The sequence below is a fragment of the Falco peregrinus genome, chromosome 12 (assembly GCF_023634155.1).
Source record: "Falco peregrinus isolate bFalPer1 chromosome 12, bFalPer1.pri, whole genome shotgun sequence".
In the NCBI taxonomy this organism is placed as follows: Eukaryota; Metazoa; Chordata; class Aves; order Falconiformes; family Falconidae; genus Falco; species Falco peregrinus.
In genome coordinates this window covers 3,271,236-3,292,841 of record NC_073732.1, presented here as the reverse complement: position 1 = coordinate 3,292,841, position 21,606 = coordinate 3,271,236, and the positions used below count along the sequence as shown (strand labels likewise).

The 21,606-nt window shown below is 55.1% G+C and overlaps 1 protein-coding gene and 4 non-coding genes across 5 annotated transcripts; 4 read left to right on the top strand and 1 right to left on the bottom strand.

The window, feature by feature from the left end:
* Positions 1-890: 890 nt before the first annotated feature.
* On the bottom strand, positions 891-17,080 carry EFHD1 (EF-hand domain family member D1). Its single transcript, XM_013305310.3, has 4 exons — positions 16,706-17,080; positions 8,880-9,027; positions 3,671-3,805; positions 891-2,566 (listed from the first exon to the last, which is right to left on the bottom strand). The coding sequence occupies exons 1-4, from the start codon at positions 16,999-17,001 to the stop codon at positions 2,432-2,434; spliced, it is 714 nt and encodes a 237-aa protein (XP_013160764.2). The 5' UTR covers positions 17,002-17,080; the 3' UTR covers positions 891-2,431.
* A 2,053-nt stretch (positions 17,081-19,133) lies between these two features.
* Positions 19,134-19,252, top strand: LOC129785495 (5S ribosomal RNA). The gene has a single exon (XR_008749572.1). It is a non-coding gene; the product is annotated as a 5S ribosomal RNA (ribosomal RNA).
* Positions 19,253-19,822: 570 nt separating this feature from the next.
* On the top strand, positions 19,823-19,941 carry LOC129785503 (5S ribosomal RNA). Its single transcript, XR_008749580.1, has one exon. It is a non-coding gene; the product is annotated as a 5S ribosomal RNA (ribosomal RNA).
* Positions 19,942-20,514: 573 nt separating this feature from the next.
* Positions 20,515-20,633, top strand: LOC129785494 (5S ribosomal RNA). Its single transcript, XR_008749571.1, has one exon. It is a non-coding gene; the product is annotated as a 5S ribosomal RNA (ribosomal RNA).
* A 569-nt stretch (positions 20,634-21,202) lies between these two features.
* On the top strand, positions 21,203-21,321 carry LOC129785493 (5S ribosomal RNA). Its single transcript, XR_008749570.1, has one exon. It is a non-coding gene; the product is annotated as a 5S ribosomal RNA (ribosomal RNA).
* Positions 21,322-21,606: the final 285 nt, after the last annotated feature.

Genomic DNA, 21,606 nt, shown 5'->3' with positions numbered 1-21,606 from the left:
CACTCTGCTCATTTCCTTATTGAAACTTGTCAGCTGGAGTTGACTCAAATTATTAAAATAAAACCACTGGAAGCCCTTTTGCCACCCTCCTGCTGCCCTGGGGCTTCTCATCCAGCTGCATGTGCAAAGCAGCACGAGTTAGCAGTGCTTGCTACACTGCAAAGGAAAAAAAACCACACAAACCCCCCCCCAAAAAGACAATAAAGAGCTGCAGTGTTGCAATTTTCCTGTGGAAACAGACTAAAGAATCTTCACCCTGATTTTAACTGACCTCCAAGACCCGAGAGCTCACAGACACACAGTGCATGAATCATCTGCCAACAATACACAGAGCAGAGCTGCACTGAGTAAAATATTTAAGTCTTCCATTTCATCACTGGATCATACCTGAAACAATGCATGGTTAAAACTTCTCCTGAGCACACACACACACACCCCGAAACTGGCCATGCCAGAAAAGCTTAGCAGATCAGCAGTAGAAACAAGATGCTTGGACACATTTTCAGATGTCCAAGTATTTTTTTTTAACTCCCTTCTATAAAGGCAGAAAGAGGAAATGCAAAGGGAAATGTAGCTGAAGCAACCTGCTCGGCTCCCAGCTGGGGCACTACTAGGGCCAAGACAGCGGCTATTTTAAGACAAGGGAAGGCTGGCAGCCTTCAGATGTCAACATTTAGCAGTGGACAGTGTTTAAAATATTTGCACAGCCACGTCCCTTTCTGAGGAACTGCTAACATCAGGGCTTTTTACACCAGAACTGCTGTACAGAAGGGGAAGTGCTATCAAGAAGGGACTGAACACTTCCCTCATCCAAGTCATGATGCAGAGCTTTGGGGATCAGTACTGTTTGTGAACAAACTCAGGGACCTAAAATAAACCACAGGTAAGACTGGAGATAATGCTTTATTTGTACATTTCAGCAACAGGAGAAATAACTGAAGATGAAATTATCTGCTTTGTTGTAAAGTATAAAAACATTTAATTATAAATATTTAGCTAAAAAAGCGTGATTTATAAAATATAATCTGTGAAGGTATATATACACAGTTTAATTGTTTAGCAATTCTTTCACCTGACATTAGAGTAGAGGTTTTTCTATTTATTATTCCACACTCACAGTTTAGTGCTCACAGTTTAAGAAGCAAAACAGAAAAGTGAAAAGACAGCTGGCAAGTTTCTTTCTGGAAGGAAAAAAAAATATGCACAAACTGGGGCAATAGCAGAGGCAGAATTTGAGCAGATCCATGTTTCAAGAGAGGTCTCTGAGGGAACACCACTCCCCTGCCATGACCTACAGCATACATACGCAGACAAGCAGTGGACATTTTAACATTTGTGGGCAAGTTTCCTGTGTTTGCAGAAGAAAATGGCTAATAATATAATGCAAGCTCTCTGAATTCAGTTCAGCTGAATTCAGTGGTCACCTCGCAGCTCTTCCCTTCTTGAGCAGGGACTGCTCAGTATGCTGGGCTGGTATTATCTGTCATGGCTCTAACAAAAATCAAACAATGTCACCTTCGTGATTCAGGATATAAGCAAATTTCCAAATAGAAAACCCCAGTGTGCCATCCAATTGCATTGTCCAGCTGGCAATACCCCTTAAAAACAGATACAGCTGCTAAGGCTGGAAAATACAGTGAAACAATACTGTAGACTAAATGTGATGGAATGTGAAAGACAACACATGGTCAAACAATTCAGTTTTCTATTTCTCATTTAAGAGAGTCGGCTTCCTACCTTCAAAGTCTTAGGAAATCTCGCCTTTTATTGAAAGGTTTGTTACTATGGCACTTCAGAGAAGAAAAACTGAAAGACTCTCCAATATGCTGGATGGCAGAAAATGCTACAGGAAATTGTAATTAATTTGATCCATGTCCCTAGTAACTATCTTTCTCTCTTCACAGTGTTCTTACAGTGCCTGTGGCACAGGGCTTTGAAGAAGAGGAAAAGGGATAACCAAAGATGCATGACAAAACCAAACAGCAGTATAAACATACAGGAAGTCAAGGTGTACTTTGTACATCCTGATTTACACAAGACATCACTACTTGCCTGTAAGCGAGTAATGAATTAATATGGGGTTAAGAGAAAAAGAATGTATAGAAAAGAAGGAAAGAATGAAGTAGGTGAACATGACACTTGACAGTGCTCACCCATGATTTGCTACCTGCTGTTTCTGCTTCAGGGTGATGTGCTCCTGACAGTCCAGAGCAAACAGCACATACACAGCTCTTATGATCCACATCATTATGAATGCATAATAAATGCAAGAGTTGTGCCCTTAGAAACTCAGGAGGATCTTCAGGAGAGGAAGGCTAGCAAAGCTGTAACAAGTTTTAGGCAGGATCCAGGCAGTTCTCTCCAGGTAAAGCCCTGATCTGGGAAACGTACCAAGTCATGTGCAATCTTGGAGTGTATATTGGCTGGTTGGTTACTGGGTAAATGCAGACTTTAACTCCCTGAAAGCTGCTCGACGGTGTTTCCTTTCCTCCTCTTCCCGCTTTCGCTCATCCTGCTCAGCTTTTATCTCTGCTTCAAACTTACTGGCTGAAGAGAGAGCTTGAACCTTTGTGAGAGAGAAAATAAGTGTCAAGCCTTGCATCAGAGGGAGAGCCAGAGCCTGAACTACTCCCAGATGAGCAACACAGAACTGCTTGCTACACCTCACAGTGCTTGCTGGGAAGCTCTGTCAGGATGGTTTAAGTATTAATTACACTGCAGTGCTTGGTTATTTACACCCAATACCTGTTAGCTTGCTTGACTTTAACATCAACAAAAGAAAGGTCATTTACTAATAAGTCACTAACAAGTGACCAAAACAATGCCATCAGTACCAGGTCACATACATTCTTTCTGTAAGCAGGCAGCATAGCATAAGTTGTGAGTATACAGTGGGAGAAACTACTGCAAAAAACAGTTCTGAATCACAGCCAGATCCGAGAACATCATACTATACCACGGATAATCTGCAGATCAAAGAGACATTGTTTATTTGCTGGCTATTTTTCCAGCTTTCATCTCAGTACATCTGCTGTGCAATAGCCGTGTTATGCTCTTGGGAAAAAACTTCTTATATAAACAAGCAGGATTATTTTCTCTCCAAGAGAGCTTTCAAAAAGGGTGCTTTGTCAGCTCCGAATGGTGAAACGCTCTTTCTGCCAACCCCAGGACCCTGCAGAACAATTCTGATTCCAAAGGTTACAGAGAGCTGCTCAAGAAAGAGATGTCTGAAATCCTATACTCCAAAACACTCTATTCACCACTGAACTCTAAGTGTTCTGGTTCAGGGAGGTTTTGCAAAATGGGAAACTCTGTCCCTATTGCATTAGTTTCCAGGACATTTTTGTCTTTAAAAGCGGTCAGCCAGCTAGTCCCATGGGACTCCCAGCCACAGGGACACAGATCAGCCAGTCAGCTCTAGCAGGGTAAGGCTCAGAGTAGAGATGGTAAATTAAACTGTTCTAGTATAGACTGACCTGTAGATGAAGGCTGTAGCTGGAGTCCAACAAAGTTTGAAGGGAAAAGCTATGGCTGAGGGGCATGAAATATACATCCTTTTAGCTACAGAGAAATCTGGCATTATCTTCTGTTGAAAAACAAGCAGGGTTGTTTCTCTGTGGCAATTAAGGCCTGTGTGCAGAGCTTTTCATGTGTCTGTGCCACACCATACCTTAGCTTCAAAGAAGTTCTTGGCTCCTTTGACTCCCTCAATGGACACATCTATCTCCGAGAGCTTCGCAAGAGTCAACAGGCCACTGTCCTCCTCAAGTTCCCCAGCTGCAGCTTTATGGAAAATCAGCAGAAACTAGCAAGACAAGAGAGGAAACATTCAAGTTCTTCACTGAGCCTCGAAAAACATAAAATAAAAACAGCACAGACACTCACCTGGAGGGGGCTGGAACTTACATTTCTGAGCAAAAGAAACCATGTCTATATAAATGAAGTGATACCACGGAACTTATGTTCCGGTGCCCTGGCTCCAGTATACAGCCCTGTTAGACTAAAAGAGGTCAGAATCTCATAGGAAAGGGGGTTTCCTACAGAGCAGACCACTGGTAAAGCATAGCTCCTACTAAGCCTGGGCTGCTCCATGGCCAGCAGAAGGAGGCCACCTCTCCACCTGCCTAGTACAACTGTATGGTGGGCTCAGATATACCTCTTTATGTCCCCACACCCTAATGGTGTATTATAAGCTCCCCACCAGCTTCCCCAGTGTCCTGGGGACTCACATCACATCCCATGACAATGAAAGCGGGGCAAAGAGACCCTAGCTCACACCTGAACCAAGACACTAGTGCACCCCAGTTAGAGAAAGCAGCAGCCCAGGTGTGTACATGCCTTTGTGATAGAGTGGCTGAACAAGTGTCCACAGAGCTGCTTGTTTTGAAACCTTTGTCCTGCACTGGACCATAGACATTTAACTAATCCAGACTCACTACAGCAAAGCGCGTATTGGCAAATGAATTGCAAAGAGAAACAAACAGAAAGAGATGTATTACGCTCCAGGAAAACAGACTTTTCTTCTTTTTACAGAAGGGACACAATCTGCCACTTAAAAATAAAGACCTCTGCATCACCTTCCACCTGCGAACCAAACTCCAGTTTAAGATGTGGATGCTCTATGTGGATTTGAGAGGTCCCATAACTCCCTGCTCTTCTTGGCCGCTCCAGGAGCTGTCTCAGTGCTTGGAACAGCACAGAAAGAACAGAGACAGGGACAAGTCACCTGAATACAAAAGGAGCAAAAGCAACAAAGCTGTGCCACTGCATCACTTCAGGGCACAGGGCTGCGCATACCATGTAGGGTGGGCCTGAAATCCATTTGCACAGGAACATCAAGTATCTCTAGCGCTGTGCTCTTCAGGCTCCCAGGCTTGAGACTGCTTCTTCCTCCGAAGAGCCCAAGTTGTCCCGGAGGAGGGCAGCAGAGTCCCAGCATCCATGCAGAGCCAGCCCCTAAAGCGCTCGACTGCTTCAAGTTCCTGCCAGAAGCTGGTGGAAATGCAAGCGTTTGGGAAGGCCTCCCATGGGGAAGGGTGTGGAGATGACAGCAGCGCTGGCTGCCCTCTCGCAGAGGCAGCGTCACCCGGCATTGCTTCATGCAACAGCCTTGTACCCCGTGTGCGCTCAGCACAGAGCAGCCACAAAGCAAGCTGTGCTTGGGGAGGGAACTTTTCCCCCTCCAAACACATGTAAGAAATTAAATGATGCTCTACTGAACGGGCAGAACATCCTGCTCAGAAAGGAACCAAATAGTCCCCAAGACATCCTCTCCCTCTGCTCAGATCCACTGGGCTCAGGCTAGTTCCTCTCCTCCTCCACCTCCAGGCAGAGGACTGGCAGCCAGGCTGGCATTAGTCATGGTTCCTCCTCACAGTTTCTGCTCCACCCGGCAAGTCCCACTTCCTGGCATCGGAAAAGGGCAGCGGAGGTAGCACAATCCTGAGGTCTGGTACAGCTGTTGCCTGGGGAGGGACTGGAAACACCCAGTCAGAGTACAAGTGCACATGAATCATGCTGAAACTAGGGGATGGGGCAGCAGTCCTCCAGTGGAATACAGACTGCTGTGGCCACAAAGGGTGGGCTGAGCTAAAAGAAACCAGAGACTGAGTCACCAGCTGGAGCAGACACTGCATAATGTCAGCCCCAAGGACCCAGCTAGGCAGACTAGGGGCATCATGCTGGTTTCCACAGGAGCTCAGGAGCAGTCCTTCCTCAAGTCAGCACACAGCCTGTAGCTGGCCTCGCCAGTTATTTGCCCTCAAGGCATCGGTCCTTACTAACTAGCAAACAGCAGCAATCTGCATTCAGATGCCATTCCTAGCCTGTCTCACACCCTTGCTGGGCCCCGGACTGCAGCTAAGCCTCAAAAAACTATCAACAAAGAAGCAAAAGTGAATAATGGTGGTACCTTTAAAAGCAGTGCTTTCAAGGAGGGCAACATGACACATCCTTTCCATTCCACTAACCTTAAAAGAGATAAGAGGTGTATCTGCTCTCACATCTTTCATGATCCAAGATCTGTCCCACAGTGCCAGGTCTCAGAGCAGTGCTGCAGTTATGCAGCCCCACCAGGCACCATGCTGGCCTCCGGGATGTGAGGAAAGGTAGCGGATTGACCACCAGCAGCAGCTTTGCAAACAGCTTGCCAAAAAAGCAGTGCAACCCAAGGCTGTGGTTTGCACCAACTCTGCTAGCAAACACGTGATGTGGGTCAGCATTTAAGCTGGTGTGGGTGCAGGGGACAGTGGGTGGATTTTTGCAGGTTCTAGACAGCAGCTATAATTACACATTACTATTACAGCAATTAACTCTGGTTTCCTGTGGTAATGACGGAAGCAGACAGTCAAAGGTGTTTTTCCCCCCACATACACAGTACCTAATAGTTTTAAGCCTAAATTTCTTTGCTCAAGTCACAGAGTCTAGTGCAGTTAATTGTTGATGTATTGATGGACACTTCAAAGGTCAACGGTTGAAGGCAGCTTTCCTAACAGGGCCAGCAGTTCAGCAGCAGCAAGTCAGAGCCATTACAAGCCTGCTATCCTGGCAACAGTCTACCTGGGATGGGAGGACAAGACACTACTTAAAGTAGCAGCAAAAGGTGACCTGCTGCAAGTGAAAGAGGTCCTTACCAATTGTCTGGCCAGGCAGGTACATCAGGACTCTGGAGAGACAGGCAATAGCCCTCCAGTGCTCAAGCTACACTCTGCTGAGTTTGGATACTCATTTAAACCAGCATTTCTCCTTGTGTTGTCAGTGCCCCGAGTCAGCTTCTTCACCCTCTATATAGTTCTTTGTCACCACCAACAGGAAGCAGAGTGGGACATGGCTACGGCCTGGTTCAGGCCTCCTCACCCACCAGGAAACCTACCTCCCTGCCAGTCCTCTGTCCAAACACAGCAGCTGGACACAGGGCATCTGCAACGAGGCAAGAAGCATCCTGCTCCTCTCTACCACAGGAAGCTTTGGGTACATGCCAAAGCTGCTATGTAATTTGTCCCCAGACCTCTGCCAATGATGCTCCCTCATTCCAACCCATGTGCCACTCAAGCTTGCATTTGCTTGACCATTGTTTTGCATCTGGCAAGAAGCTACAACAGCACCAGCTGCTGCATGCCACATGCCAAGGGCTGGCAGCACAGGCAGCCCATGCCAGCTGACAGGCGGCTGTGCTCCAAACAGGTGGCAACAGAAGAGGAGCTGCTCTGCCACTTGTGCCATGCCACTGATGCCAGGACACCACAGCATCTTCCAGAGCCTTGAGGATAAATGCAAAGAGGGCTCCTGCAGCAAGCCCAGAGGCTGCCCCCAGCTCTTCACCCAGGGTGAAAGGTGGCCCAGGAGGCATGCAGAGAGACAGAGGGCTCCTCCAGCCCACACAGCAATTTGGCAATCCCATTCTGTCCTGGGGCCAAGGGCACGGCGCTCTTCCTGCTCTGCTGGATTCTTTGCTACCCCCCAGTTCACCTCTGACCAGCACGTGTCCTTCCCTGCCCAAAGAATCTGCCAGCTTAGGGCTTTGCTGGTGTGAACAGACAGACTCTCGCTTCCCAGATTTGCAAATCTTTCCCCCTCTCTAATTGCTGGGCCCCATAACCCAACAGTCTTTGGTCTCAGTCTTCTATTGCTGCCCTCTTGCAGTGAAAGAAATGCAACAAAACCCTTGGGAGATGGTGTGAAGTGTGACACGCCAGCACTGAGAGATAGCGCAGCAGCTCTATGAGCTGCCAGCCACTCCTCACACCCCAACTGGCCCAAGCTGGTCATGAGCCCTGTCTGTTCATCCTCCCTCAGGCGCTGTCGAAGGTCTTGGCACTGCCAAAACGAAGAACTCTATGTCCTGAGCTGTGGAGAGCTCTGCACCTTGTCTCCACAACCAAACCCCCACCCTGGAGGAGGCATGGTGAGAGCACAGCCCCTGCAGAAACAAGGGAGCCCAGCTGCTGGGAGCCCATTGCAGCCATCCCCTGGGCCAGGAGAAAGCAGGACAGCAGCACAGCTGTCACAACCGGTGCAGAACACGAGCAGCACTGGCCCTCCTGTTGCCTAAGGGGCTGTCAATTCAGAAAGGCACATGCAACACATACTTCTGACTGACACAGGAATCAAAACCTAGAACAAGATGATGCAACAGGAGGGTTTCTTACCTGGGCTACCCCTTCCTGCTGAGATGAGTTGGGTACCCTTGAGCTCACTGCTCAGATTCCCTCTTCCTCTATCCAGCAGCCACTCCTGGCCTGCCCATGCTGCTCAAAGCGGTCTCAGCACAGCAGTGGCAGACAGACCTGTTCACTGGGTGTCCCTGCTGAGCCAGCATGCAGTACCAAACTGCTGCATCACCACGTTTATTCCTTGCTGCAGGGAAGTGACCACCCCTCATGAAGCTTGCCATGGCTGGTCACTGTGTGACACAGAGGGCCCCAATACAACCAGGAAAAGGAAGCCTCCTGTGCCCCAATGAGACCAGCTGCTCCAAGTCAAGACACTGCCCTGCACCTGAAATGAGGCCTGAACCACTGTACCACAAGAGCCCAACAACAAAACCTTGTGACTGAAGGGGCATGCCACCTCCAGCTATGGCAGGGAGCTCTGTCAGCACTCCCAGGCAGCTACAGCAGGGCTCAAATGTGCTCCCAAACCAAGCAGGGAGGTTGAAGAGCTTTGGCATCAGGTAACATTTACTGGCATGTGAAGATGGGTGTTGACAGCGCTCCGCACCTTGAGCTCCCCATGGCATCGGGAAGCTCACCTGCTTCTCCACTGCACCCGCAGCTGGAGAAACACAGAGGGGACAGGACTACATACACAGCACAGGGCCTGGCTGCCTCCTCCCTCTGCCCCACAGCCACATCCCCCTCTGCTCCTGCAGCCACCCTCACCTCACGGAAGCTGAGCTTCCCGTCAAAGTCTTCATCCACCTCCTTGATCATGTTCTTCAGCCCCAGGTGTGTCTGCGGGGCTCCCAGCTTTTCCATCATCAGCTTCAGCTCCATCAGGTCAATGTACCCATCCCGTCCTGAGTCATACCTGTGGGGTGCAAAGGGCAGGGGGTCAGCCTCCATCGTCCCCCATATCCATCTTCTCAGAAGAGGAACCGTGCAAATGGATAAAGTCACAGGGTGGTTCAAAGCTCAGAGGAGAGGGGAAGCTGCATGACATGGCCAGTGCTGAGATAATATTAAGCTCAAGGAAGTAGCTGGCAGCTTTCAGAGCTGTCTCAGAGAGAGAAGTGCTCAGGAGAGCTCAGACCAAACCACCCACACAGAAGGAGCACAGAGGAACTCAGCTTGTCTCAGTGGGACTTCCATCTCACCCACTTGTGTCTCCACAAAGGTTGCTCACGTACAGCTTACACCATATACCAGTGCAGTGAGGCAAAGGCATGCCAGAGCCAGCTGCTGCCAGGTCTTCTGCTCTTTTTGTGGAGTAACAAGGAGCAGAGACCAACCAGAACCTCCCAGCAGAAAGCAGCTAGCTATCTTTGCAGGCAAAACACACCCCCTCTAGCTGTTAAGATCTGTCCTCTCCAAAATGGTTTTGTACTACACAAGCACCTCAGCTTCAGGGCAGCTGTTTATCCAGTGTCCCCAGGCAAAGCAGAAAGGTAGTCCTGGCAGAACACAGCAATCCTAGCTGGTGCCATGGATGGATCACAGGGCCAGGCTGGCAGAGGAAACCAGTGCCCACCTCTAAGAGCAAGGCTGGAGTGGGACCACACCCCTAATGGAGCACAAAGGACTGCAAGGACTCTGCAGGAGGAGAGAGCACCTGTGCAAGGGGCACAGTGCTTTAGGGATGGGGAGGCAGCCACCTGCCATGCTCAGCCTGGGAGCATGCACCAATTCATCCTGACATCTGCTGCAGGTGTGAGTAAAGCATCCGGCCCACCCAGCAACCAGCGCTTCACACACACCAGGGCCATTACTGGGTTTCAAAGTCCAAAGGCCACAGGGATGGGTGCTCTGCTATCAGACAGCCCATCAGCAGCCCTCCCTCATCCTGGTCCTGCCATCGGGGTCCAATACAGAGATGGGGGCTTGCATGGGAGAACAGGGCAGGGTCTGCCAAGCTGGGCTCAGCCCCGATGCAGAGCCTGCCGATGCCCCCTTGCCACCATCTCAACCCCAGAGTTAAATCCTTTCAACCATTCAGAACAGAAGCCCTAGGCACAGCGCTGAAGCTTTCCCATTGGCAGGAGCCTGTCAAATCCTCCCACCCATCATTTTTCATTGACTGTTAGTTCTCTTCCAAAGAAAGGAAGGCTGTAGCCATCCCAGATCGAGACCTGCACAGTTGCGGTTACCCTGGAAGAAAGCCCTTTCCAGCTCAGAAACCTCACACCCGCAGAGGAAGCTGTGGCAGGGGAAGGCACGAACAAAGCTGCTGGCCTGGAGCTGCTCGCAGGTGTAGGCAGCACAAGGCAGGGCTGCAGCCAAGAGCTCTGCCCCTGCCTTCACAAGCATGGGCACAGGGTACTTTTCCCCCAAACTGGAGTGACCTCCATGGCTTTCCAGAGTCCCACCACCTCTCCAGCCATCTTTTATACTCTCTATGTCTCTGTTTCCAAGTGTCCCAGGCTCAAGAGACCCAAAACGACAGAAGCATCACCACCAGGCTGGCACACAGCCCCAGATACCAATCTGCCTGCATGCTCTGCACCCAGCAAACCCAGGAGCCCACCAGGCCAGACAGTTTTCTGGAAAACTAGGAAAGAAACTTCCATCAGCCCAGAAACCAGGTCACAGACCTGAGACGTCATGCAGAGGAAAGGCAGTGGGTTCATCACAGCAAGGAAGGCATCAGTTAATTAAGGCACACATTCACAACGTTACCCAGCCCAGCTCAGAAACACACTTTCAAGACCTCACAGAAGCATAGTAAGTGCAATATTTAATTGTCAATTTGCTTTTCCTTTAAGTTTGGGAGAAAGGGTGTGGAGCCATTCCTCTGGAGTTAGGTGGCTGGAGAGGCAGTGCCTTTGATCAGATAAAGCAGCAAAGCATATAGTGGCAGGGAGGCACTTGGGGTTAGGGGGTTTTTTTGCCCCCAGAAAGCTCACACTGCCCTTTGACTGGGTGTGGAAGCACGGTGACACCAAGGTCCCCACCAAGGGCTGCCCATCTGGGGTCAGGCCACTGCCCAGCCCCTCTCAGAACCGCTGGGTAACAGAGATGAAGGCAGGAGGAGGGCACAAACCCAGCCTGCAGCTGCCGTTCTAGTCTCACCCTTCTGGTACAGGCACTACCCACAGGCAAACAGGGGCCCTCAGTGCCTGCCCTGGCACTCAGCCCGGGGCAAATGCACTGCCCCGAAAGGGTTAAGCGTGGGGTACAGCTTCAGTTCTCGTCATCCCTGCAGTGAGGCAGCACAAAGCCAGGATTGTGAGAAATGGGGTCTTGCCAGCAGCAGGCCTCAGTGGCAGAGCGGCAGGCTGTACAGCCACACAATGGGTGTCAAGCACACCAGGCTGGGGTAGAGCTGGCCCAGAGGTGCACCCTGAAATCAGGTTACCAGTCCCTTGCAGTTAGAGACAGACAGACAGAGGGACACTGAAGCCCTTGCAGAGCAACAGCGGCACCCTGCAAACTGCTGCATTCCCTCCCCACCCCCCTTGCCTGCTAAAACAGCCCAAGTATTTTAGGACCTGGGTACAGCCGCTCGGCTGCCACCGAGCAGCGGAGCAGCGCAGGCAGACTATTTAGGGAGAAGCGTATTTATAGGGCATGAGAGACGGCACAATTCATTCCCCATCGCTCCCCCTCAGACGCAGGCACTCGCACAACTAGTCATGACATGGACTGCACTTTGTTGGCCAGCTGATGCTCCTGGCACACCTCACCTCTACCAAACCCGCCCCATCTGCTTTTTGGGAGCTCACTTTCAGGGCCCAAGGTTCCAGCCAGCCCCCAATACTGCTCACACCTGTTTCACTGCCTGCAGAGCAGCCCTGTACTGGTGATGGACACCGGTCAACCCTCACAGGCAGAGCTGGAGGGCACCAAGGCAAGTTTGTCCCCTGAACACATTCCAGTGTCCCAGGGAGCCATCCTGTGCTCCAGGAGTAGCACAGCATGAGTACACAGCACTTGGGTGCCTTGCCAGCACCCCCCCCCAGCCCCACTGTCCTGCTGTGACACTGGAGCTTTGCTTCCTTCGGGCTCAAAGCTCTCTGGGCTGCAAGCCAAGCCTCACCCCGGCAATGCACAGGCATTACGGACAGAGGGGTTCTCGTGTCAATGGGCAAAGACATCTCACATCACAGGCAGGCAGGCAACTCCAGCAGCAAGTCGGTGCCATGGTGAGTCCCCACCTGTGACGGCTGGGATGCCGCAGGCAGCTACAGGCACCTCGGCCGTTGAGATAAGGCTTCACAGCGCCGCCGCAACAGCGTTCCTGGCAGCAGATAAGACACAGGCAGCGGCTGCCAAAATCTGCTGCAACAAGGATGCGCCCAGATTCCCACGCTGGCTTGCTTCCACCCAGGCTGCAGAGCGTGCCTGGCTGCCGAAGCACTGGGGGAGGAAAGTGGGAGCAGAAACCAGGGGGGATGGAGGGAATACTTGCCAAATAGACTTGCTTAAGAGCAAGAAGTGTGTGACACACAATTACTGCCCAAGTGCAATCATTATACTGGTGTTATGCAGTGTAGCTAGTGGGTTACACTGCAGAAGAGGGATCAGGAAAGGAAGACAAAGGAGATGCCAAGGACTGCATCACCCATACTGACTCTGCAGTCACCTCCCAGCTGCACGAAAAACCCCAAGGAAACAAAAAAGGACAGCTGAATGAGAAATCCCAAATCCTGAAGGATCAAAGAGTGGTTTCTAAACATTCATGCTTCTTCAGAAAGGCTGGAAAGAAAACCTGCCCTCCCTGTATGCATTTGCTGTACCTGAGCTTGCTCCATACACTGTGGGCACATGTGCTTTGATCTGCAGTTCCTGCATGCTGCAACGGCCTAATATAGGCTTTGAAATAAAGCCGTCAGAGTAATGGTGTTGAAGTAGTAATAATCTCCTCTTAAATATTTCAAAACCCTTTCTTAGTACTTTACTCCCTCTGAGCATTGCATTGCACCTTACACAGAGAAGGGTGCTGATCTCCCTGGTATCCAGTGACAGGACCCATGGCAAGGGCTCAAAGCTGCCCCAGGGGAGGATCAAACGGGACATTAGAATGCATTTCTTTACTGAGAAGGTGGTCAGACACTGGAACAGGCTTCCTGGAGAGGTGGTGGATGCCCCATGCCTGTTAGCATTTAAGAGGCATTTGGACAATGCACTAAACATGCTTTGAGTTTTGGGTCAGCCCTGAAGTGGTGAGGCAGTTGGACTAGACAGGTTGTAGGCCACTTCCAACTGAAATTATTCTGTTCTATTGCAGAGAGCTTTGGAAACAACTCCTCCATACCAGGCCGGGGACAGGAACAGGCTCCTCAGCCATGTGCAGCTCCATCCTCCCCAACCTGGGTAGCAGAAGCTTTCCTGCTCTTGGAGGAACATGAAGGCGAGATGAAAGTCTCCTCCAGGAGGATCTCTTCTGTGATGCTGGGCAAGACCCCAAGGCACTGAAACCAGCAGTGCCAAGGCTGGGTGGCCAAGTCCCCACGGGTGTGACTTCCCTGACTGCTGGGACTCTAGAGGCAGCCAGTCATACTGGGAGCACAGCAGTCCTGGATTGAATAGGTCTGCTGCAGCACATCAGAATGTCCCTTTGTACAGGGGCATCTGGCAAGGGGCTCCCAAGTGGCTCCAGAAGGGCAAGGGGACATCACAGCCTCTCCCACTGGCCAGGCACAATGCACTTGTGAAACATGTGGGCAGCATATGAAATTCCCTAAATACAAATGTAATAGCAAGGCTGGAATTTCTCCACTCCCTCGCACCCTACAGATGAAGCCAGTGGCTGTTTTCTTCCCCCCTACATCCCTTGGAAAAGGTCACTCCTGCCAGGCACAGCCTCACAGCCTGGCTTTCACACCCTCCTCTACCATTTCCCTGGACAAGATGGCACCAATGGCAGCTGTGAGATTCCAGAGCTCCTGAGGGTTCACTTGCAAGACTTGGGGAAGGGAGGTTATCATGGTTACCACAGTCCTCACATACTGTCAGAATAGGCAGCTAATTAGGTCACATTATAATTAGCCTGAGCTGCAGACTTCCTGGTCCCTCTGCCAAAAAAAAACCCTGCCCCAAGAGCTGCCTGCACCCAGCAGCCCCCACGTGCTCCTGCACAGCCCCAGCACCTACAGCAGATACTCACACCCATCTCTGGGGGAACGGGATTGAAATGGGGGGATGCTGCCAAGAGACTTGGACAAGACAGGGAAAAGTGAGCCCACCCAACCATGGCAGCAGGAGCAGGGAGCATCATTTCTGCTTTGGAAGGATGCTCCCGGCACAGACAGCAGCACACAGCACCTGGATGGAGCACTGGATTTCAGTAAGTCCCATGTTCAGACAAGCCTTTTGCTTCCACCCTGGCACAGGGCAGTCACAGCCACCAGCCGCACCATGGGATACGCTGACAGATGCCAGAGCAGCTGCTGTCACCAGCAACTCCCTCTTCCTGACTGGAGCACCTTGACCCAGCCCACACCTTGCCTGGGTCCCACAGGCTCAAGTTTAGTCTGAATTACAGATTTACAAGTTCCACTAAACTGGTAAGAAACACTTCTGAATACCAAGTGTCATAGTGGAAACTTGGCACCCCATGGCAATGAAGATACATACCTGTCTGTCAAAGGCTTATTTTTCACTGTTAGTACGAAAGACCCTGGTTCATGGTGGCCAGGACCAATAAGCCACACAGAGAATAAAAGCCTTAATCACATTAACTCAAGCTCTGACTGACAGGAATTAAGGGCAACATTTCCTCTCCTCATGGAGCACGTGGTGTCAGCCACTACTTGAAGTGGGTTGCACGCAGCAGATGGAGCAAAGACCAGATCCTCTGCCACTGCAAAGGCCAGGTGCCTGTAACAGAGTGAAAACCAGGTTGGGGTTTTCCATCCGCCTGCCCGGGAAGCACAGGGGAGCACACAGCCCAGCTTCTTCCCCTTCTGGCATGACTGGCCAGTGCTCAGCTGCGATAGTCCTCACAGGGCAAGCAATGTTTTCCAGCTACATTGACCAGCTGATTAGCATTCAACTGCAAAGCCTAGGTTTCCCCACTTACAAGGCCAGCGTTTAATGAGCTCATTGTTGAAAAATTCGGCCGCAATTCAGCTCTTCCACTTTTTATTTCCCAAACCACTGCTGTTCCTTACCTTATCGCTATTGAGGCAGTACCACTGCCGGCTCCAGGCTCTCGCCTGGGGCTTTTGGGCACTGCAGCTGCCTGCATTATTTGTCCTCCTGCCCTTACAGCACCACGTCTCAGCCCTCTGCAGAGTGAGATCCCCTTCAACCATTGTCAAGATGGGAGCAGGATCGAGCAGAGCAGCAGTTTCAACTGGACCACCTCCCTTCCCGCGCCCAGCTGCTGACACGATGCTGCCTGTGCAACAAAGAGCTCCAGACCTGAGCTCACAAAAGCCTGTTGCCTAGTATCCCGCAGCAACAGCCCTGGCAAGGGCCAGCAACACACCACAACTACAGGAGCTAGGAGTGTTCAGCCAGGGTCTTGGTCTCCTTGCAATGAACCCAGCCTCCAGGGTGCCCAAGGCAGCTTTCAGGTAGCAGGACAAGAACCTAACAAGTTACAAAGCCTGCTGCGGTCACCTCTGTAAGCTAAAGTAGGTCTTTGCACCCTGCTGTGACAGCCCACGTAGCTACTCTGTGGTACTGCATCCTCATGCCTGGCAGCAGCTGATCCCCAGTCCGGTAGCCCTGCCTGCCTGCCCTCTCTCCTTGGGGCCAGGAGAACGGGGTCCCCAGGGGCACAGCGGCTTGTGGTGCTGGGGGGAAACCTTAGTACGGAGAGTGAAAGCTACTTAGGCACAGCCCAACTGCAGGAGGTAGGATGGGGTTTGCAGAGGAGAGATAAGGGCAGGATCATGGCCCCGGGAAGGACCAAGCCTTTCTGCTTACAGTAGCAGCTCCCCGTGTTGCCACCAGCAGCTTGACTTCAATATAAACCCTCCTGCCGGGAGGAGACCCCCAGCGCAGCCCTCCAGAAAGGGAAACCAAGAGCAAGCTGTGCTCGAGCTTTGTTTGAGTGCACGGGAGGGAGCACCGAGCCTAGCAAACGGGACCGTGCAAGGAGCTACAGCACTGCTGGGCAGAGCTGCCGGGGTCTCAGTTGTGGAAGGCAGGTGTGCAGCATCGCTGCGAGGCCCCACGACACAGACCCACCAGGTGCCCCTGGGCATGGGGCAGCAGCGCCTGTACCCTCCCAGCCCCCCGTCCCACCCAGCGTGTCCCCCAAAGCCACATCTCCCGGATGCCACCGTCCCAAACCCGGGAGGCAGCGCCAGAGCGGCCGCTAAGCGCGGGGCTGAGCTCCGGCCGCGGGTCCCCGGCGAACCCCGAACCCCCCACAGCACAGGGACAATCTGGGGGTTTTGCCACAGGGGACCCCCCCGCCGCAGCCTCCTCCAGCCCGACCGCAAAACCGCGGAGAAATGCGAAGATCGCGCCAAGCGCGGGCAGCCCCCCGCCAGATGCGCCCCGAGGAAAGGCGCAGGGAGGGTCTGCGGGGGAACGGCAGGCAGAGCCCCGGGCCGGGCAGGCGCCCCCCCCCCGGCGCCCCTCGCCCCACTCACAGGCGGAACATGCGCTCCATGTCCTTGATCTGCCGGCGGCTGAACTCCTTGAACTCGGTGTAGGGGTTGAAGACGGCGGCCCGCCGGGGCTGCGCCGCCCCCTCGTTGATGTCCTGCCGCCGGCAGAGCTTGGCGCTCAGCTCCGCGCCCGCGCTGGCCGTCAGGCAGCTCCGCTCCGCCTCGTCCCCGGCTCCCGCCTCGCCCTTGGCCGCCACCGCCTCGCCCGCCGCCGCTGCCCCGCTCTCCTCCAGCTGCAGCCGCCGCTGCAGCTTCTGCGCCAGCTCCTCCGAGGCCATGGCCGGCCGCGCACTGCCGCTCCGCTCCGGCCGGGCCCGCCTGCCCCGGCCCGCAACTTTATTCCCTCACTTAGAGGGAGCGGGGCGGGGCGGGGCGGGACGAGGCCGGGATGGGGCCGGCGCTTAAGGAGGCGCGGCGGCACCGTGGGGCCGTGGTGGGTCCTGCACCCCGTATCCCCCCCCCGTACCCCCGCAGCCGGGTGTACCCCCGCAGGCTGACCCCCTCACGCGCACACTCTCCCACGCAGGAATCACACACACACCCCGCTCCGGTACACCCGCATAGGTTACCAACCCCCGGTAGGTACCCACTGTCCAAAACGGGAAACCCCCGCCACACTCGGGCGCACGCCCCCGCGGGCAGGGTCCCCCGCGGGCAGCCCCCGCACCCCACGGCAGGGCGCTGTGCCGGCCCCGGGGCGCACAGCCCGTGTATACCCCACAGCCGCTGCGTGGGCTGAGCCGAGCCCCCAGCCCCGCCGGGACCCCCGTGGCCGGGAAGAGCAGCTAGGCCCCCCTGGCACCCCACGGCCTGCCCCACGCCTGCAGGGACGGCGGAGACCAGGCCTGCCCCGCGCCGGGGCGCAGGGACCCCTTAAGCTCTGCTCTACGCCTCCTCTTTCTTATCTCCTTGGGCTAAAATTAACCCGGGACAAAGCTCGGCGCAGCCTGGGCTCCCCCTCCTCCTCCAGAGAGCACGGGAGGCTGGCGGCCCCTTCCCACCACCCCGCCGCCCCTCCCGGGCCAGCGCCATTGCCACTCCTGCTGTCCCCGGGCTCTGCCGGGTTCCCCCCGGGACCCCCCAGCCCGGCTGGTAGGAGGCTGATGGTGCCAGGCAGGGTGGGATTAGGGCCGGTGTGGGGCGCCTTAGGGTGGCTGTTGATGGGATTTACCCACCGGGGAGGAGGGGGAGAGGAAAGCACTGGCTCCGACACTCCGCCTGCTTGTGGCTCCCACTTGCCCAAGCTTGTGCATAGCGGAGAACCTGTCCCAGTAGCTGTTCCGTGGCTGTTTCACACCTCCAGGCAGGTGGTAAGCAGCTCTCTGACCCTACCATAATGTCATGACCTACAATTGACGCTCTTGGGCAAGCTCATTCCCATGCAGCCTCCTCAGAAAATGACTGCTGAGGCCATCTGCAGCGACTCGGCCTTCTAGCGGCTGCCCTAGTGAGGGTCGGGGTGGCTGCATGGTCACCACAGCATGTGGCATGGGAAGGCCGTGGCAGGTGTATCACACCAGGACTGCCTGGAAAAAAAAGCTGCTGAGCGAAAGGGGTGGCATGTGCTGTGCCTACACTGCCCTCAGTGCCACATCCATGGAACAGACTGGCTCCCTTCACCCAAGCGGTGTGGAGAGGAGAGCAGGGAGCTGCTGCAGGGCCACCCACCACCCTTGAGACTCAGGAGCCCAGAGGCCCTTGTGCAGCAGCAGGGTGTCCCAGACCTGAGCAAAGCTAAGGGGAAGACACCAAGAGCACAGCAAGGGTGCCATCTGCTGGAGGTAAACATCTGGGGTATGACAGCCGGGAAATAAAATGAAGAAAGCAACAGACAACTGCAAAATACCATCAGGAAAAGGAAGACGGAAAAAGAAAAAGGACTATCGATATGAAGACCTGTTCTTGTTGATCATGATAACTGTGTACGGCTACTGGGAAAAGTGCACTACTAGGAAATGTTATAGGCACTGAACCTGGTCAAGAACTATGGCACAAGTTGGAAGCATGTCAGTCAGAGATGTTACTGGGTCAGGGGGCTCTTATATAGGCTGTTGATTTATGAGTAGCTATGCTTTGTTGTGGTAGGGTTCTGGAAAACCGGGGTTGACATCTGACAGGGTTGCCTGTTACTTCAGTATGTGAGTCATTGGAGCTGTACTGGGCTGAGTGGGCGAGGTGGGGGATGCTGTCCAGGTCTGTTATTGGGGCAGGGAGAATGTCCTTTGAGATATGAATGCGTACGTCTCCCTCTATTGTAGTGCTGTGGTTCTCCTCTGCCAGGATTGCTGTTCATTCAGTGTGTGGGTTCCAGGGACTGTGGTAGTCTTTATGTTTCTTTGCGGATGGCTATAGCCTCGTACATGAGCATGTGGCAGGTTTGTGGAGAGGGCTGCTGGGGGGAGAGGGGGGTGCCTACGGCCATACCACCCTGAGAACGCCCGATCTCGTCTGATCTCGGAAGCTAAGCAGGGTCGGGCCCGGTTAGTACTTGGATGGGAGACCGCCTGGGAATACCGGGTGCTGTAGGCTTTTTACCGAGGGGCGCCTGCGGGAAGCCCCCCCCCTTTTGCGGCAGGGGCGTTGCGGAGGCTTGGGGGCCTTGCGCGTGAGCTGGTGCTGCTTGCGCGGGTCAGGCCGGTGGGGCGGGCGGGCGCGGTGGCGGCCTGCTGCCCCGCAGCCTCGTTGCGGAGGGCCGAAGCATGGCGTGGGAGCGAGCGTGGCAGCTGCCTGTTGCGAGGGCTGCCGTTAGGTAGCGGGGGGCCGTTGTGTTGCGGCCGGTAGGTGCAGGCGTTGTTGCGCGCGTGGTGCTGGTGGTTCAGGTGTGCGCGGGGGATTGCCTGCTGCTGCCCTGCCCGGTGAGCGAGGAGGGCTGTAGGGCGGTGTGCGAGCAGGGTAGGTGTTTGTTGGCGCGGTCTGCATGGGCGCGGTGCGGGGCAGGTGCGTGCTGGGGGTAGTTGCGTGTGTTGCGTTGGGTGTTGGTTGTGTGTCGGGTGTGCGGGGTCGGTTGCGGGCGCCCTGCGTCGGGGTTGGGGGTGGCTGCAGGGTTGTGCGTGAGCGTGTGTGGCGTTTGTGGAGAGGGCTGCTGGCGGGAGAGGGGGTGCCTATGGCCATACCACCCTGAGAACACCCGATCTCGTCTAATCTCGGAAGCTAAGCAGGGTCGGGCCCGGTTAGTACTTGGATGGGAGACCGCCTGGGAATACCGGGTGCTGTAGGCTTTTTACCGAGGGGCGCCTGCGGGAAGCCCCCCCCCTTTTGCGGCAGGGGCGTTGCGGAGGCTTGGGGGCCTTGCGCGTGAGCTGGTGCTGCTTGCGCGGGTCAGGCCGGTGGGGGCGGGCGGGCGCGGTGGCGGCCTGCTGCCCCGCAGCCTCGTTGCGGAGGGCCGAAGCGTGGCGTGGGGAGCGAGCGTGGCAGCTGCCTGTTGCGAGGGCTGCCGTTAGGTAGCGGGGGGGCCGCTGCGTTGCGGCCGGTAGGTGCAGGCGTTGTTGCGCGCGTGGTGCTGGTGGTTCAGGTGTGCGCGGGGATTGCCTGCTGCTGCCCTGCCCGGTGAGCGAGGAGGGCTGTAGGGCGGTGTGCGAGCAGGGTAGGTGTTTGTTGGCGCGGTCTGCATGGGCGCGGTGTGGGGCAGGTGCGTGCTGGGGGTAGTTGCGTGTGTTGCGTTGGGTGTTGGTTGTGTGTCGGGTGTGCGGGGGTCGGTTGCGGGCGCCCTGCGTCGGGGTTGGGGGTGGCTGCAGGGTTGTGCGTGAGCATGTGTGGCGTTTGTGGAGAGGGCTGCTGGCGGGAGAGGGGGTGCCTACGGCCATACCACCCTGAGAACGCCCGATCTCGTCTGATCTCGGAAGCTAAGCAGGGTCGGGCCCGGTTAGTACTTGGATGGGAGACCGCCTGGGAATACCGGGTGCTGTAGGCTTTTTACCGAGGGGCGCCTGCGGGAAGCCCCCCCCCTTTTGCGGCAGGGGCGTTGCGGAGGCTTGGGGGCCTTGCGCGTGAGCTGGTGCTGCTTGCGCGGGTCAGGCCGGTGGGGCGGGCGGGCGCGGTGGCGGCCTGCTGCCCCGCAGCCTCGTTGCGGAGGGCCGAAGCGTGGCGTGGGAGCGAGCGTGGCAGCTGCCTGTTGCGAGGGCTGCCGTTAGGTAGCGGGGGGCCGTTGCGTTGCGGCCGGTAGGTGCAGGCGTTGTTGCGCGCGTGGTGCTGGTGGTTCAGGTGTGCGCGGGGATTGCCTGCTGCTGCCCTGCCCGGTGAGCGAGGAGGGCTGTAGGGCGGTGTGCGAGCAGGGTAGGTGTTTGTTGGCGCGGTCTGCATGGGCGCGGTGCGGGGCAGGTGCGTGCTGGGGGTAGTTGCGTGTGTTGCGTTGGGTGTTGGTTGTGTGTCGGGTGTGCGGGGTCGGTTGCGGGCGCCCTGCGTCGGGGTTGGGGGTGGCTGCAGGGTTGTGCGTGAGCGTGTGTGGCGTTTGTGGAGAGGGCTGCTGGCGGGAGAGGGGGTGCCTACGGCCATACCACCCTGAGAACGCCCGATCTCGTCTGATCTCGGAAGCTAAGCAGGGTCGGGCCCGGTTAGTACTTGGATGGGAGACCGCCTGGGAATACCGGGTGCTGTAGGCTTTTTACCGAGGGGCGCCTGCGGGAAGCCCCCCCCCTTTTGCGGCAGGGGCGTTGCGGAGGCTTGGGGGCCTTGCGCGTGAGCTGGTGCTGCTTGCGCGGGTCAGGCCGGTGGGGCGGGCGGGCGCGGTGGCGGCCTGCTGCCCCGCAGCCTCGTTGCGGAGGGCCGAAGCGTGGCGTGGGAGCGAGCGTGGCAGCTGCCTGTTGCGAGGGCTGCCGTTAGGTAGCGGGGGGGCCGTTGCGTTGCGGCCGGTAGGTGCAGGCGTTGTTGCGCGCGTGGTGCTGGTG

What these genes read in the sequence shown, in the direction of transcription:
- EFHD1 (XM_013305310.3), bottom strand. Translation starts at nt 17,001, where the DNA reads ATGGCCTCGGAGGAGCTGGCGCAGAAGCTGCAGCGGCGGCTGCAGCTG. An exon ending in ATGGAGCGCATGTTCCGCCT is followed by an intron (nt 9,028 to 16,705) that starts GTGAGTGGGGCG and finishes TGCACCCCACAG; the next exon opens with GTATGACTCAGGACGGGATG. An exon ending in GGAAGCTCAGCTTCCGTGAG is followed by an intron (nt 3,806 to 8,879) that starts GTGAGGGTGGCT and finishes TTGTCTTGCTAG; the next exon opens with TTTCTGCTGATTTTCCATAA.